This window comes from Phytophthora cinnamomi (assembly GCF_018691715.1).
Source record: "Phytophthora cinnamomi strain GKB4 chromosome Unknown Contig38, whole genome shotgun sequence".
Lineage (NCBI taxonomy): Eukaryota > Oomycota > Peronosporomycetes > Peronosporales > Peronosporaceae > Phytophthora > Phytophthora cinnamomi.
This window is the reverse complement of record NW_027150971.1, coordinates 1,050,057-1,066,363: the sequence shown is the minus strand read 5'-3', so window position 1 is coordinate 1,066,363 and position 16,307 is coordinate 1,050,057. Positions and strand designations below refer to the sequence as shown.

Genomic DNA, 16,307 nt, shown 5'->3' with positions numbered 1-16,307 from the left:
ACGACCTGGATTAGCTGAGGCTACTGCGACTGCTGCGGGATCCGTTCTGTGTGAACGCCCCGGGCCACCTGAACGAATTACGTACGCTCCTCGACGGGGGGAGCCGAAGAACGAGATTGCTACATTGACGACAACGGAATCCGCTCCGAGGATGGGGCCGGGACTTACAATTGCTGCTATGGAAGTTGCTCTAATGATGGAGCCTGAGAACGAACCAACTATTACTACGGAAGCTCCCCAGGGTGTGGAGCGTGCTTGTGAATCTACTGTGACTACCGAAGCTCCCCAGGGTGCGGAGCGTGCTGGAACCAGAGAAGGCCAGCGTCAGTCGAACGCTGACGAGAACGACTTTGAGGAAGACGCCAATAGCCGCGTCAAGGAAACTACTACGAATACTTTGTACGAGAGCGTCATGCGTTTTGCGCTCGTGGAACGCTCGCAGGAACCCGAACTGAGGGTGGAGCGGGTGGACTTTATGCCGCCCTGCGAGGAACGGAAGGAAGACGTCACGAGGACGCCGGATAAATCGGCCGTGACCGTCGAGAAGACGACGCCGGAGGGCGACGTCGTCGGGAACGCTGACAGCGAGTCAGACACGGAGGAGGACCCAGCCGGTACGGCTCACTCGGACCGCTCAAGGGAGCACAACCAACCGCACTTAAAGACACAGCAAGGGCAGGCAAGGGCCGCTCTCAGGACGCTGAATGAGGACGCGGAATTGGCTCACTTGGAGCGCGTAGGGTCCGTGACGAATGAGCCCTCCGAAGCGGTGAACAATGAGAACGACGGTGAGGGACTGAAGACCGTCGCCCAAGCTGGTCAGGGCAGAGAGGACGACATGGCGCCTCCATACAAGAGACTGTTCACGCCTGAGGAGCTGGATGCGTTGACCGACGGTCGCACCCTGGACGCGAAAGAAGAAAAAGAAGAGTACGACAAAGAACTAGAGGAACGCTTGATCCCTCTGGATGAGGTGGAGCTGCTGAAGAAGCGATCTCAGAACGCCGCCAAACAGAAGGAGCTCACGCTGGAGGAGCTGAGCGCCTTGCTGAATCTACCGGTGGCGACCCTGGAGAGAACGCGTGAGTCGTCGCCCGGAGTGCTGTCCACGCCCGAGTATTGGATCGACTGGTACCGGAGGACGCTTGCCGCGTCCGAGGAAGCCAGGCGTGCCAACCGTGACTTCCGTGAGAAGAAGCGCGAGAAGAAGTTGCCGCCTATCAGCTCGTTGATGCAGGGCGACTCTGACGCAAGAGATGTCGGAGGAGGGAACGACTTCATTGGCGACGAGATCCTTGCGTTGCCGAAGAAACGCGAGCCCCACGAGCCCGTAGCCACAGACGAGAAGGTGGTGAGAAGGAACATCTGCGTGACGTTCGCCGTCCCCATCGAGGACGAGCCGTCCGAAGAGGAGAACTGTTCTAACCTGCCCTCGCGATGGCGTGCGTTGGTGCGGACCGTGGTCTATCAGATGGTCCTCGAGGACGAGGCGCGTGCTGAACCTCGCTGCCGCTCGTGTCGGAAGTCGGCGGCCTACCTGCCGTCTGGGGAGTGTCGACCTGTTGAGCTTGTAACTCTATCTGAAGCTGAACGCGAGCCCCGTGCCCGCGAACTAGTCATTGCTGCCGCTGGGGTACTCGGCGACAGCGTGATGACCGCTGTGACCGCTCAAATACTCGACCGGTACGAGTCCGAGTCGCCCCTGATGCGCACCAAGCGTGCCGACAGGCAACAACTGTACGAATGTCAGCGTGCCGCCAGCGACGTTCTCTTTCGACGACACCGTTCCCGTCGCGAGGTGCACTACGACTGTACTTCTCTATTTTGTAGACGCTCCGAAGCGATCGGGAGCAACCCGTCGTTGACCAAGGACGGTGACGACATCAGCCACTACCTGTGCTCCGTCCGAGACCCCGATGGGGAAATACGGCTTCGGAAACCCGGCCTAGTCGGGGTCGAGGACGCCGACGCTGGTGTCTCCAGCGAAGACGACCCCGTGCCTGCGGGCGAGCGTGAAATTTGCTCGGTGGGAGGTGTCGATGCCGTCTCCGTTGGTTACATCGAGGATCTCCCGGCCGAACTGCTCATCGACTCGGGTGCCATCGCCAGCCTAGTGGAATCGCGCGTTTTGACACGCCTTGGACTCAAGGACGCGCCTCTGCGGTCTTATCACGGCAGTCGCAACGCCGTGTCGGGTCACAAGTTGCGCGTCAAGGGTGAGATCGACTTACCGCTGCGCTTGGGGTCGTTGGAGAAGCGGAGGCCGTTCGTCGTGGTCGACCACCTGCACGTGGATGCGATCCTCGGCACGGACTCGCTTAAGGCGTTCCGCGCCGTGATCGACTTGGACGAGAAGACTATGGCCTTGAAGGACTCGGGCGAAGTGTTCCCACTGGGTGCTCCTCGCGTCGAAGAGACATATGTCTCTCGCATCGCTTCAACGGTGCGTCTTTGTCCATGCGGCCAAGCGCTAGTGGCCGCGGACATCATGGGCAAGGCTCAGGAGAACGCAACGGTGTTGATTGAGGGACTCCCTGAGTTGGAAGAGAACGTGAGGGTCGCCCGAACGCTTTGCTCGATACGGAAGGGCAAGGCTATCGTCGAGGTATGCAATGCCTCGACCGAGGAGCTTGTCATTAAGAAGGGGACTGCGTTAGCGGTCGCTACGTTCGTACCCAAGTCGGCGTTTGCGTCGGTGGACGCATCGAGGTCCACCGCGAACCCGTCTGGCTCCTCGAAATCGGTGTCTCCAAATGACCACTCGAGGTGGGTCGACGCTGTGATCGGTGCGGCTGTCGCCGAGTATCCGGTTGCGCGCGACCCGATGCCGGGCCTGAAGGACTCTAAGGGGGCCGAGCTGGGGCCGGACTTCTCCGACTCCAAGCTGGGTAAGGAGCAACAAGGCCTGATGAAGGGCTTACTCGACACGTTCCGTGCCATGTTCGTCGAGACGTCTCTCAAGCCTGGGCGCACGCACCTCTTGGAGTTCTCGATCGACACGGGTACGAACCCGCCGATCCAACAGCCGCCGTACCGCGTCTCCCATGCTGAGGGTGATGTGATGGAGTCCGAGATACAGCAGTACCTGGAGCTGGGGCTGATCCGACCGTCTACGAGTCCTTGAGCCAGCCCCGTGCTTATGATAAACAAGCCCGACGGAGGGATACGCTTCTGCATTGATTACCGACGGCTTAACGCCGTGACCACCAAGGACTGCTACCCGATGCCACTCATCGAAGACATCCTCGATGTGCTGAAGGACGCTAAACTCTTCTCTACCATGGACATTGCTTCCGGCTATTGGAACGTTCCGATGGCTGCCGGGAGCGTGGAGAAAACAGCGTTTACGTGCAAGTACGTGCTGTTTGAATAGTTGGTAATGCCCTTCGGGCTCTGTAACGCTGTGCCCGCTTTCGAGCGTCTCATGGAGAACGTTTTGGTTGACCTAAAATGGCGCACCTGCCTGGTGTACCTCGATGATTGCGTAGTTTTCTCTACGGATTTCCCTACTCACCTGATACGCTTAACGCAAGTGTTGGAACGCTTCCGAGCGGCCGGGTTCAAACTGAAGATGAAGAAGTGCAAGTGGGGAAGGGACCAAGTGGCGTTCTTTGGACACATTATCACGCCGTCCGGTATCTTGCCAAACCCGGAGAAGGTCAAGGCGGTGATGAACGTGGCCAGGCCGCCCGACTTGCACACTGTTCGAGCTTTTTTGGGTCTCACGAGCTACTTCAGACGCTATATTCCTGGTTACGATGCCATTTCGGCCCCTATTGAACGCCTGAAGGCGATTAGCGTGGAGTTTGTGTGGATCGACGACTGCGAGGCTGCATTCCTGCAATTGAAAAGGCGCCTCGTCGAACCGCCGATCCTTGTCTACCCTGATTTCTCTAAACGCTTCAAACTCTATGTCGACTCCTCCCACCTCGCGGTGGGGGCCTGCTTGATGCAAACTGTGGACGGCCGTGAGCGTGTGGTCGCATACGCGAGCAAGCTACTCGTCGGCTCAGAGCGCAACTGGATCAACAAGCAGGACGGCACTTCAGAGATTGAGTGTTGGGAAATTGTGTGGGTAACGTGCAAATTCAGGTGTTACCTGGATCGGAACGAATTTGATCTCTATACGGACCACAAGGCACTCACCTGGGTGTTCAATGAAGGGAACCGTACCAGCAACGCTAAGCTGGCGCGGTGGGCGATGGAACTGTCTCAATTGCGGTTCAAGGTGTACCATAAGCCTGGAACGGCCGTGGGTCACGTCGACGGACTATCCAGACTGTACTCCCAGACGATCTGCGCTCTTTCGATGGCCGACCTGCTGAACGAGGACTCGGAGCCTGGAGATGACGGTCTCGGCGCAGTCGGGGAGGGGCCCGACTCAGTCCCGCTGCCTCGTACCCGTCTGTCGCGGCATCCCAAGCCCTCCCGTGTTCTGGATGAAGCTCTTCGCACCGCGAGAGAGGCTCTCGACGCAGTCGGGGAGCCCCCTGCTCCCCAAGTACCCGACGAAACCCGTGCCGTTGTCGCTGGAGACGCCGGTGGTGAACCCGTCGAAGCTGGACCCGAACCGGACGCCGTCGCCGAGCCGGACGATGAGGAATTTGATTACGAAGACGAAGTCGTCAGCGAGCGTCCTGCTACGTCGTCAGTGGACGTCTTCGGCCTCGACCGCGAACGCTTCGTGGAGGAGCAGAAGCGCACGCCGTGGATCCAAGCCGTCATTGCGTTCCTTGAGTGCGGCGCTCTGGCTTTGGACCCTCAGCTGCGAGCAAAGGTGTTGCTAATATCTCCTCACTACGTAGTCCGGAACGGTATGCTCATGCGTCGAGTGCACTTGAAGGCACGCGCGGGACACGCCCGCTCTATCGCCGTACCTGTGATCCCGCTACCGTTCGTCGAGACTGTGCTCCACTACTGTCATGCCGGCGTCTTCGCTGCCCATGTCGGACAGTCAAAGACGATGGATAAGGCGCGCAAACACGCGTACTGGCACGGGCGGAAGCGCGACGTCGCCGAATGCGTGCGGGCATGCACGGTGTGTGGAAGTGGCAAGGGCTACCGCCCCTGGAGGAACGGTCTTATGCAGAGAATGCCTGTCCAAGATCTCTCTGGCCCGTTCTCCCTACTTGTGGTTGATGCGATCGGTCCTCTGGTCACGACTCCGAGAGGAAACAAGTACATCCTGGTGTTTGCTGATTACTTCACTCGATGGGTGGAAGCATTCCCTGTAGAAGCTCTGGACACGATCACTTTTGTGAACATTATGATTGATGAGGTGCTCTCGCGGCATGGTGTGCCGGAACGCCTTTTGAGTGACAGAGGCTCGAACTTCATCTCTGAGTTGGCCAAGTCCTTTTACGAAACATTGGGAATCAAGAAACGTTTTGGCGGCGCGTACCACCCTCAGACCCAGGGTCTGGTTGAACGCTTCAATGGCACTTTGATTGGAATGCTGAGGATGTTTGTAAGCGAGGCGCAGAGCGACTGGGACCTGTACTTGCCCAGGGTGCTCTTTGCGTACCGCACCTCGTACCACAAGGCCCTGGGCGACTCGTCCTTTTTCAGTTTGTATGGGCGAGACCCCGTAGTACCTCTCGATCTCGCGTTCCTGAACACGCGCAATGAATGGAGGAGCAATGAAGTGGCGGAGTACGCCGACGGCTGTACTTGTCGCTAAGAGACACTCGGCGAACGGTTGAACGGCAGTTGCTGAAGGCGCAGGACCGCCACGCTCGTTGTCTCGAGGACCCAGTTGCCGTGGAGTTCCAGGAAGGCGACGCCGTCTTGGTGTATCAGTACTTCCGTGCTCGCCGTGGCGAGAAGAGGACCAAAAAGTTAGCGTTCTCCTGGCACGGCCCTTACCGCATCGTGGGCAAGCTAGGTGACAACATCTACAAGGTCGCTATTCCTAACCACCCTGATCGTGTAGTCCCTGTGAACGTCAACAGGCTGAAGAAGATTGAGGGGCGCTGGGGCCGCCCTTTTCCGAAAGAAGTGCCTGCTGGAGTGAAGCACCAACCTGGAGCTGACGATGCTGGTCCTCTTACGGAGGAGGATCTGCCCTCCACTTCGTTCGTGGAACGCCTCTTGCTCGGTGGAGAGGAGACGGCATTCTCCGGTGTAACTACTCCTATCGTGGCCATTATCGGCAAGCGCATGAAGGGACGCCAGGAGCAGTACATGGTGTTTACGGCTTCCTACGAGACGTGCTGGCGGCCGACTACGTCCTTGCTACCTGAATTCGCGCCTCTCATCAAGGCGTACGAAGACGAACAACGGTCGGCGAAGGGCTGGCCCGAACTGCGACGGAGCGTTCAGCTCTCAGATGCGAACGCTATCGCGGATGAGGACGAGCTGCTCTTCTAAGGGGGGCTCGGTGAAGGCTGTGAGCAAAGTGCTTGCCGTCTGGTGATGGTCGGGGCACGCTGCCTGCGACTCGGGAACGCTGTGGGACTGGTGCCTGCAGTGTAGTTATGGGGTCGGAACTCTGGTTTCGTCCGAGCGCTCTCTTCTGCTTTTCTCTTTTTATTCTTTGGATTGGACCTTGGATTTATTTTCGAGCGACATTTGGTCGCGACCTACTAGTACGATGAATTACTATTCTTCTAAGTCGAGGAAGGCAGGGTTAAGACGAAGCAAGCGAATGCGGTTGAGAGGGAGATTTATTACTTCAGAATTTGACGAACTACTCGAGACTGCAACTATTACGACTATCGGCTATCTCTCTCTCACTCTCCACGAAACTGCTCTCGTCGGTCTCCTCCTCCTCCTCGTCCGACTCATCTTCTTCCTCTTCCTCGTCGTCGTCGCGGACCCTTCATCTTCGTCGTTGGAGCCTCCATCCTCTTCTTCGTTGGAAACACCCTCCTCGTCTCCGTTGGTGATGTACTCCAGCTCGTCCGCCTTCTTCGCCTTCGACTTCGCCTCGGCTTCCGCCACCATCTTGGCGACGGCTTCGTCCGAATCTTCGCGGAACTTCGAGCTGCTGTTGTCGACCGCGGTAGCGGGGCCGAGTGCTGCCGGCGATCCGTCGGGAAGATACGGTGGGGTTACGCCCGCGTGGCTGCCTTCCTTCGAGGTGTACGGATTCACCTTCATCGGCCTGAACTTGCCATTCCCGAGCTGCGACTCGATCTTGACGCGCAGCTCAGCGATCCGTTCGTCGGCGAGAAGGGCCGCAGCGCACCTTCAGTGAGGGACGGGGCCCAGTGATTGGGCACAGGCGTCGGTGACGTGATGTCAATCACCACGCGTGCCAGGGCTTTGTCGTTCAAGCGGTGCGAACGCTTGAACGTCGGGACGAGCGCTCCAGTCTGCACGAGCATCTCTGTCAGCGACTGGAACCGCGGCGAGTCGATCTGGAACGGCTTCGTCGCGTCCCTGATACGCCGGAGGTACGCTGCCTTGTCTTTCTTGAACAGGTACCTCAGGCCTCGCACGGGCGGGAACGTCATCACTTCTCCGGTTGGCGGAGCCTTGCCCGTCGGTCCACCCCACCACATCAACTCTCCGTTTTCGGGCGCTTCCAGCCGCCGCAGAAAACGAAAGTAGCCTCATGTCTCGATGCAGAGACTGATGAGGCGAAGACGCTCTCGAACGGCGTTCATCTTTTTCTTACGCCTCGGCGTCAGCGCGTTCTTGTCGACGAGAGGCACGTGAAGCGCCCAGTCGAAGAACACTTTCCTGTAGCTATGCCAGAAGCGCCAGTGCGCAATGTAGACGTCCGGGTACGCGAGGGGGTCGTCAAACAGGTGCCGGTGCTCTCAAGGGAACGCTCGCTGGTGCGGCTCGAGCCCGAGCGCCCGAGAGTGGCGATACACGGCCTTGATGTCGCGAATCACGTCCTTCGGTGTGTCCGCACGCAACTCGAAGTCCAGGTGCTCGAGCGTCTCGGTCGACGGGCGCGACTTCTTCTTGGATTTGCATCTCGCCGGGACGAGACCGGTCGCCGCGCGCTTCTTGACCTTGCCACCGAAGAAAGGATGCGAAGCCGCCTCTGTCGCTGTCTCCTGCGTCGACGGGTCCGACAGGATCATGTCTGACCCAGTCAGCGCTTGGCGGCGTGGTCGGAGTCCTTGAGCAGGGCTTCGGCGACGTTGTCGAGAATCTCCATCCCCCTAGAGCCCTTGTTCACGGCGAGAATCTTGCGCATGTCGGCCCAGAACGCCTCCTGTGCGAGACGCTCCAACTTCTGCGTGCCGCCCGGCGAGCTTGGCGACCCCTGCTGGTCCAGGAAGGCCTTGAACTTGCGGGCGAGGTCTTCGTTGGTGTCGCTCATGGCGAACAAAGGGGGGTTCGGTGCAAAACTGCGAATGACTGCATTTCGGGAAAGGCAAGACTTGATGGACAGCAACCTGTCTCTGATTGGACTTGAAGTGCCCTGGATTGATGGATCCGCCTTGCCGGATCCCCTTTGGGGACGAGGACTGTGCGTTCCCACGGCAATTTCCGTTCCGACTGGCACGGCAAACTGAGAAAGTACCTCTCATTCTCTCTTTGATCGAGTATTGCCAACATGTATGCTGCTCTCGCTCGTCTCCAGGAGCGCTATGCACCTGTCGAGTTGCTTCCTGCGTACTGTGGTGATGGTATCTGCTGCGTGTTCGCGTGGGTCATCTCTACGCCGCTGCGTAACGTCGGTTGGGCCTTCGGCGCGCAAGTCTGGCGCGTCGCGTGCCTGAACGGCTCACTGTGGAATGCGTGCCTGTGCCAATACAATGCGGTGTTGCTCAATCGCGAAGTGCGAGAGCTGCGAGGCGCCGCGTATGTCTATACTATCTGGGGAGCCCTCTTCGCGGTGCCCGTGCGCGTACTCGAAGACGAGGAGGAACACTATGGGGTCTACGGGCGGACGCTGCACAAGTGGTGGTTCGCCGCTTATTCTACGTTCTATGCGTACCTGCCCGATTTGGGCTTGAGTACGGCGCTCTCGGTTGCGTGCTACGCGAAAGCTACCCACGCTGCTGCTGCTCAGAGTCGCGGGAGGGCGTTCGAAGGTCTCCATGTAGCGTGGCTTGTGACCAAGTTCGTGCTCTCGCTGGCGTTCTTCGCACCGATGGCGGCGTTCGATCTGCTCGAGTCCGCCCTGTTGGGCGCGGTTGGTGTGACTATCGCGCTGATAACGCTGAATGCCGCGAACTACGTCCTCGATTGGACGCCGTACGGGCCTCCTGCGACCGTGCGGATCGTGACAGCAGGCGTCGTGACTCACATTTGGCGTAGCTTCGATGACCAGAAGGACACCGACGAATTCTCGCCTACCGGCATTATCATTCGCGGGCTCAAAGACATGCGGGCGAGGGCTGCTGAACGCGAACGTTCGGAGACGGAGAGCTTGCAACGCCTACGTAGCGGTGGCGCTGTAGATGATCGTGCTACATATGGGGACGCCGTAGACGGCGTCGAAGTAACTATCGATGAATAAGCTCCTCCGCGTGCTCCCGCGGCGATCACTGCCGAACTGTGTGCTGCTGAAGAACGGGCCTCTCGCCTGCGACTCGAGCTCGCCCGCCACCCGGAGGTCCGGCGAGGACGACGAACGTGCCGTCGGGGAGGATGTCCCGTGCCGGGGTATACCGACCCCGTGCCAGGCATCCGGGTGACGGACTCGCGCGTCGGCTGGAGCCCCAATACGGCTACTTCCCACGGGGGGTACCATTTGTGAGGTACCCGAGCTGCTACAGGCAATGATGGCGCGGTGCGCGTGTGAGGTGGGACTCTTAGAGGTCTGCTGACGTCTCCATCCCCCTCGAGGACGGGTGTCGCGCGTGCGAATCAACGGAACTTGGTGTGAATGCGGAAGGATTGTCGTGCCTAAAGACGAAGGGTGCGCCTGCATCTCCGAGGAGCGAAAAGGAGAGGTATTGACCTTAGGGTCGAGGGCGGCCTTGCCGACCCTCGGCTTGTAGAATCAGTCGTGAATCTTCCCTGTCTAGTGAACAACAACAACAAAGAAAGCTTTTGTATCTCTTTACTCAAGTTTACGTCGATCCAACCCTCTACTAGCAGACCTACACTGTCACCTTCGACCCCGTGTAAGCCCCTTCTCTCCAAACAGTCTCAGCGTGCCGACCCGAACGGTGGAGGTACACGACACTAGTCGATGCTTGATTTTGTCTTGTTGATGCCAACGTAGGCACTTGAGATGTGCTGCCTTTCCGCCTGCAGATGAATTGACGTAATGCAATCGTTTTCCTCGTCTGCGACGTCGCATCCAAGATTGCTGCCAGATCGCGTTCTATCGTCTCATCATTCACTACGCAAACCGCTTTCTCGTTACCCTGAAGCCAAACACGATTGAAATGCTCGTCAATTCGCGAATAATGAATCCAAAGGACATCCCAGTGCAATGGATCAAGTGACCAAGCGAAGGCGAGCGCTGCGCACGACTTGCCCGTTCCAGGTGGGCCGACAATCCAAAGACGCGCATACGTTTGGATTGAACACCTGTTTATCTCACTCCATTGCTCCACCAGAGGTGGCCGACGATAGAGGATCAGCGCCTGATTAGGACGACCAATTCCGGTACCACCGACGCAATATGGTGGCAATTCAATCAGTCGATCTTTATCTTCAACGAGGAGCCGAGGGCACGGTTCAGGTGTGGTATTCCACTCGACTCGCGGTATAATATACGCTTGAAGCTGCTTCGGCGCAACCCCAATGAGCGTATCCTTCTCCCCGATTCCCCCAACGAATCCCGCGGATCCAACGCCACACCGTTCTCCAACGCCACACTGTTCGCGAAGACTCGGAGGTCGGACGCAGCTATCCCTTCGAGAAGATTATCTTTGAACTTCTCTTTCACTGCCTTTCGGAATGTAACAACGTCTTCAGTATCCACGTATACAGGGGTCTCGGGCGACAACTCCCTGTCACCACTGCCCAGCAGCTGAAACCACTTCCGCTTCATCATTTCTTTCCAACGCGACAAATTCGAGAATGACGAGGAGAAGGGAAGAAATGACCTCAGATGAAGTTCAATGCTGAGTTCCAGAACCGCGTTTCCAGGAAACTTTCCACAACGATGTCGTACTTACTAGCGCTTCTACAATTCTATACTGCATTGCAATTATTTGGCGAATTGTGGACGCCTTCGGGTTCCAAATTTTCGGAAAAATGCAACATGGATACAAACATACGTTTAATGACAAAATTGTCGCGTCGCTGATTCAACAACACAGAGCAATCGGCGAAAAGTACTGTGTCCAATGTTTGCTTCGTCGGTCTCAATTCCACGCGTTCTCACGTTTGAAGACTTCAGGCGAAGAAAGACGCCAAACCCAGCGGCTTCAGCCGGAGGTGCCGATGAAGTTCTTCACTGGCGTGCTTGTGGGCCAGCGTGATGGCATCATTGGGGCGGAAGTCAAGGAGAACTCGCGAATCTTTGGGTTGCGACAAGGGCTCGTCGACGTAGTGAACCGATACGCCAAAGAGCCACGAATCCGGTGTCCAGCGGACGATGTGAAGTTGTATCCGGCAAAAATCAATGGTTCGTGGCTCAAAACCAGCGATCCCCGCGTGAAGCAGTTGCAAAACGGAGAGATTCCCGACGACATCCAAACCATCCTTCGCGGCGCAGAAATCGATGCTAGTTGGCATGTCCGTCGCATCTGCAAAGGGTCTACGCCCGAGGAAACCATTCAAATACTGATCGTCCCGCCGCTTCAGGCCAGCGTGTGGGAGGAGTCGACACCATGGGAGCAGCGCCACTATGATAGACGTCAGCAGCACTTCCAGCTTGAAGAAACAGATACGCGCCACTCGGGGCTAAACAACCAAGGTTTGCTGCTCTACTGCCGACCTGAATTTCACGACCAATTTCGATTTCTGCAAGAACAAGTGTGCGACGAAGGTCATCTCAGTATGGTGGTTGGTCCATATGGTACGGGTAAATCGTGCACTGCCATGGCGTTCGTGACGACACTTGACCCCAGCCAGTGGACCGTAATATGGATTCACGCCTTTTGGGAAGATCTGTTTTGGTGTGTGCGTCTTAGCGGTGGCGAAAGGAAAACGCACACTGTCACGAAGGAAGCATCAGACGAAGTGTTGAAATCGGAGGAGAACGAGAAGCGGCACTTGCTGCTAGTCGACGGCTGGTACGACAAAGATTTCCCTCAGCTAGCGTCGAAATGTATTATGTGGTTCCTGGACAAAACGAATGGCGATCGCCGTCGACTAGCTTTTATTTGCTCGATGGAGTTCTATGACGACGTTCGCGAGAGATTTTCGGGAAGACGCATTCGCGTGGAGCAATTTTCTACTTCTGCTTGGACATTGAACGAATATCACGCTGCTATTCGCAGTGATAAGTGTTTTGAAAGCGTGTCAACTAAACTAGACGCTTACATGACATCTTTTCCAACTAAAAGTGAAACTGATCAGGAAGGTGGAAACCCACAAGGTGACATTTTGGCACTACGCGAGGCCATGGTAAACGCGAAATATCGCCACACTGGAGGGTGCTGCAGCTTCATGTTTGGATGCAGTACAGACGAAGCCCGGTATTTGCAGCGGCGTCAACGTGTCCCAGCTAACCCGCTTTGGCTGTAATTGCTGAAGTACGCCACTGTAATCTGCACTCTGATCGCCACCTCGACCTCTATTTTTTATTGTGCGTTGAATTATCACTTCGGACTGTAACTCGTACGAGCATTATTATTTTTATCTATAAATCGTATTCAAGTACGAATCATGGATGGTCAAATGCCGGTAAGGGAATCTGCCACTTTAGTGCACTAGAAGCATATTAGTGCACTAATAGAAACGACCAATCACGCCAAAACCCTACGAGCTCTGGTATATTACTGGATGAAATATTTGAAACCGTAAAACCTGCCATTATGTATACAGCTCCTGTTGGCTAACTCTCGACCACCCGATTTGTCTCGTCTGCTTTTGCAGTTAGTACTAGTGGCATGAGCTTAACTATTTGACTATCACTACCAAATTGACCTCGCCCCGAGAATCATGACCAAGAAGCGCGGAGACTACACCAAAAGCAAGCTAAACTCTACCGCAAGCTAATTAAGTGGGTAGGCAAGCGCAAGAAAGACGAATCGATGGAGTCTCAGTGACGTGGCCCTCAACCACGCCTGACAGCTGAGGCAGAGCAAAACCTTTGTGAGTGGATAATGGGGCGACAGCTTATCGGGAAGCCGGCCAAACGTGGGGAAATCATTGCCAAGGCCAGCACGATCGCTGAGATGACTACCGGCACTGGCGCTGGTAGCGGCTGGTACAGGCGCTTTATGAAGCGGCGCCGGCGTCGATTAAGCAAGCCGCTTGGCTTCACGTGAAGAAAACCGTCCAACAACAGCTTCTCGTCCTCCCACCACCACGCACGAAAGGCAGGAAGCGGAAGACAGCGACAGTTGGTGGGCGATTGCTAACCCGTGAACTACTAGAGAACCTACAAGCAAAACCTCGAAAGGCACGGCAAAAAGATTCCCGACTGACACCGGTTCATACGGAGGTTGAAAATGCTCCGGGCGCACCCGAGCAATCGCTGTTTGAAGTTTAGTCAAGAGATAAGATGACAGATGAGCAGATAATCATACCTTTATAACAGTGCGGAGAATTAACGTGTCCGAGGGGACTCGAACCCGCGACAACCATGCTCCCCGTAGGGCCCTCATTAAGCCAGCGGCGTTAACCGACTGAGCTGTCAGCACTGTCGAAATGACAAATTATTTCCAAGATACATATCCTTTCAATACTGATGTGTTTGCGTTTTTATCGAGTATTATAGGTTACCTAACCACTGAACGAAAGAAACACTGTCCCAGTTTGAGAAATGCTGGTTCATACAAATACTAAGATAAAAAGGAGCACTAAACTGGCAATCAGCAGGAAATAGGCCATTCACTACAGTCCATCCAAACTACCCAATAAGAGCCTCTCCATACCAGAATTAATCTGTGAAAGAGAGTAAACAAACACCTGTCTGGGCATGCATATTGCACACTGAAACTCACAGTAGACTTTCGGCTATCGCGCCTTGACTGATGCCCTTTGAAAAGTGCACTAAATTGGCAAATTCCCTTACAGTGTATTTGCTTTTGAAACGTTTTGGCGTTTTCACTTGGTGCTCTTCTCCAGTTATAATAAATCGAGGTCGATTTAATAAAACGAGGTCAATAAAACGGAGTGATTGATCTATTTAGGCCGGCTAATAAATTGATGTACAGGTATTACAGTACCGTACGAGTATTGATGCATTTTTAAATGCAGTAGAGCGCTTCAGCTGCGGGACAAAAACGCGGTTCAGAACGAAGAAAAGGTTGTTCCGCTGCAAAATGAAAAATGAAAGACAAGGCTGCTGTTCAGGAGAGAACAAGCAAATGCGATTTTGCCGAAAGTGTGTTTCGAATATCGTCACACAGCATTTGCCATTTTTGAGAATTATTGCTCTTTTCATATAATACTCTTCACTCGCAACAATTCTCCGATATCTGCACTTCTAAATAGATAATCAGGTTCAATGTTTGGAAATCCATTGCCGAGCACGTTTGTGGCTGCTTCGTGAATAAAGCTTGATTGAAGTTTTGCCTTGCATTAGAAATGCGCAGTCTGCGGGTCACTATCAACCCCACAATCAATGTCGCCACCACCGCCCCGTTCCTCGCTTCCGCCAGCCATCCAATGCCTCACCGATGTTGTGCACCTGCTGAACGACTTGCTCACGCTTCCCACCATCGATGGCGCAGTCTACAAGGATCTTCGTATGATGGTGCGAATTCGGATCTGAGCGTCCTTGGACAACAGCAGCGATGGATGGATGGAGCCAGGCTGCTGCTAAAAAAAAAGCACTACCACACCTCACAAATAAGATGCTTAAAACAACTAAATTGCCATTTCGCCAAATCGGCCAAATTTTTCTGAAAAAGTGATATATCTTAGCACTAAGAAAGCGGTTTTTGGCGGTCACGATGAAGAAGTTCCTGCTACAAGGTGGCTCAAACGCGAGCGGGGTCAAGGCGCAAGAAGCACGCGCTAAGACGAACACGTTGAATGATCAGATTCGCAGCTTCCGCACACACTTGTGAAGAGGTTATTGAGTATGTGAGCGAGAAGGGTCTTGTGTATGAGATTATCCCCGTCGGATTGACTTCCATCGTGCAGATTTTGAAAGCTGCAATTAAAAAGATGTTTCTGCAGTGGAAGATCTCTCAGAGAGTGGAAAGTACCAAGATGATCACTCACTGGATTGAAGAGGCCGTTTCTACCGTGAACGAGACTCACAGCTGTGACAGAAAGATCGAGTACATGTTCCACAAACTCGGACAAGATCCTCGTAAAGTATACGCCTCTCTTCTCCTGAATCAAAGCTCGAGTAAGGAACGCATGAAGTTCTCTCGGCGAATTGGCTGAAGAAGGGGTTTCCGGAACGCGAGTAATGGCAACTTCCGGTGGCACATATACACATGGCTCCCGTAGTGCTAGGACCAACCAAGAGCACCGAGCTCACTCAACCAGTCGTTGGCAGTAGGTTGTGGCGAGCTCGAACGCACCATTTAGTTAGAGTAGGATCGCTCATTCCGACGTTTGTTCGCTAAAGCTACCCACCACACCACACCCGCAACATGAGCACTAGTGCTCACGTGGTCGGGTCAATAGATGATTCGCGATTTGCATCCCACGCTACATTACGACGTGTTGAAGGAAATCTGCATATTTACATTTGAAATTACGTAGCTGGATCTTAACAGGAAGAAAGCATATTTGCAAGCTGAGAGCACCTCTTAACGTTAAGAGAAATGCAATTTCTTCAAAGCATTTCATTTGTGATGTACGGTGGTCTTGTGCGCATCGAGGTATTCGATAGAGCTTCGAAGAGCCGTCATCTCCAACTTGTAAAGGTGCTACTAAACAAGATGGAAGTGCGTATCATTCGGGGTGCATTGGTGGTGGTTGTTACGAGTGGCCAAACTGAAGTTGTGGAGGCGGCTGTGCCTAGGAGTGCTGGGGTTGACATTTCCGCGGCTCGTGAGCTAGCGGAAGTTAGAGGTGATGTGGAGATTGCGAATCTGCTTTCAAGGCGGATCGCGCCCAGCGTGCAGCGCTTATTGCCCAACAAGCGACTACGACTTAGGTGAGTGACGAAAAGTAGAAGTACTGCCATTGCCTCGCCTCTGAAGGCAAAAGACTGGTAGGATAGACAACACTGCCGCAAGTGGACTTTGAATATTAACAATACACTGTAGCTACGCTACGTCGAACCCATCCAAACGAATCTGGTAGCAACAAACCACGGACTTCTGCAGCCTTTGCCGTCTTCGAAGAGTACTGTTGCTTTCTTT

General features: G+C 54.9%; 7 protein-coding genes across 7 annotated transcripts; 4 read left to right on the top strand and 3 right to left on the bottom strand.

The window, feature by feature from the left end:
• Positions 1 to 151: 151 nt before the first annotated feature.
• On the top strand, positions 152 to 3,124 carry IUM83_03316 (uncharacterized protein; the record flags this gene model as incomplete). Its single annotated transcript, XM_067927307.1, has 1 exon — positions 152 to 3,124. The coding sequence occupies one exon, from the start codon at positions 152 to 154 to the stop codon at positions 3,122 to 3,124; it is 2,973 nt and encodes a 990-aa protein (XP_067791872.1).
• Positions 3,125 to 3,139: 15 nt separating this feature from the next.
• Positions 3,140 to 3,373, top strand: IUM83_03315 (uncharacterized protein; the record flags this gene model as incomplete). The annotated part of the gene is made up of 1 exon (XM_067927306.1): positions 3,140 to 3,373. One exon carries the CDS (start codon positions 3,140 to 3,142, stop codon positions 3,371 to 3,373), a length of 234 nt encoding a protein of 77 aa, XP_067791873.1.
• Positions 3,374 to 3,571: 198 nt separating this feature from the next.
• Positions 3,572 to 6,369, top strand: IUM83_03314 (Retrovirus-related Pol Polyprotein; the record flags this gene model as incomplete). Its single annotated transcript, XM_067927305.1, has 2 exons — positions 3,572 to 5,666; positions 5,756 to 6,369. The coding sequence occupies 2 exons, from the start codon at positions 3,572 to 3,574 to the stop codon at positions 6,367 to 6,369; spliced, it is 2,709 nt and encodes a 902-aa protein (XP_067791874.1).
• A 351-nt stretch (positions 6,370 to 6,720) lies between these two features.
• IUM83_03313 (uncharacterized protein) lies at positions 6,721 to 7,505 on the bottom strand (the record flags this gene model as incomplete). Its single annotated transcript, XM_067927304.1, has 2 exons — positions 6,721 to 7,019; positions 7,190 to 7,505. 2 exons carry the CDS (start codon positions 7,503 to 7,505, stop codon positions 6,721 to 6,723), a joined length of 615 nt encoding a protein of 204 aa, XP_067791867.1.
• Positions 7,506 to 7,766: 261 nt separating this feature from the next.
• On the bottom strand, positions 7,767 to 8,033 carry IUM83_03312 (uncharacterized protein; the record flags this gene model as incomplete). The annotated part of the gene is made up of 1 exon (XM_067927303.1): positions 7,767 to 8,033. The coding sequence occupies one exon, from the start codon at positions 8,031 to 8,033 to the stop codon at positions 7,767 to 7,769; it is 267 nt and encodes an 88-aa protein (XP_067791838.1).
• A 17-nt stretch (positions 8,034 to 8,050) lies between these two features.
• Positions 8,051 to 8,281, bottom strand: IUM83_03311 (uncharacterized protein; the record flags this gene model as incomplete). The annotated part of the gene is made up of 1 exon (XM_067927302.1): positions 8,051 to 8,281. The coding sequence occupies one exon, from the start codon at positions 8,279 to 8,281 to the stop codon at positions 8,051 to 8,053; it is 231 nt and encodes a 76-aa protein (XP_067791840.1).
• Positions 8,282 to 8,518: 237 nt separating this feature from the next.
• IUM83_03310 (uncharacterized protein) lies at positions 8,519 to 9,427 on the top strand (the record flags this gene model as incomplete). Its single annotated transcript, XM_067927301.1, has 1 exon — positions 8,519 to 9,427. The coding sequence occupies one exon, from the start codon at positions 8,519 to 8,521 to the stop codon at positions 9,425 to 9,427; it is 909 nt and encodes a 302-aa protein (XP_067791841.1).
• Positions 9,428 to 16,307: the final 6,880 nt, after the last annotated feature.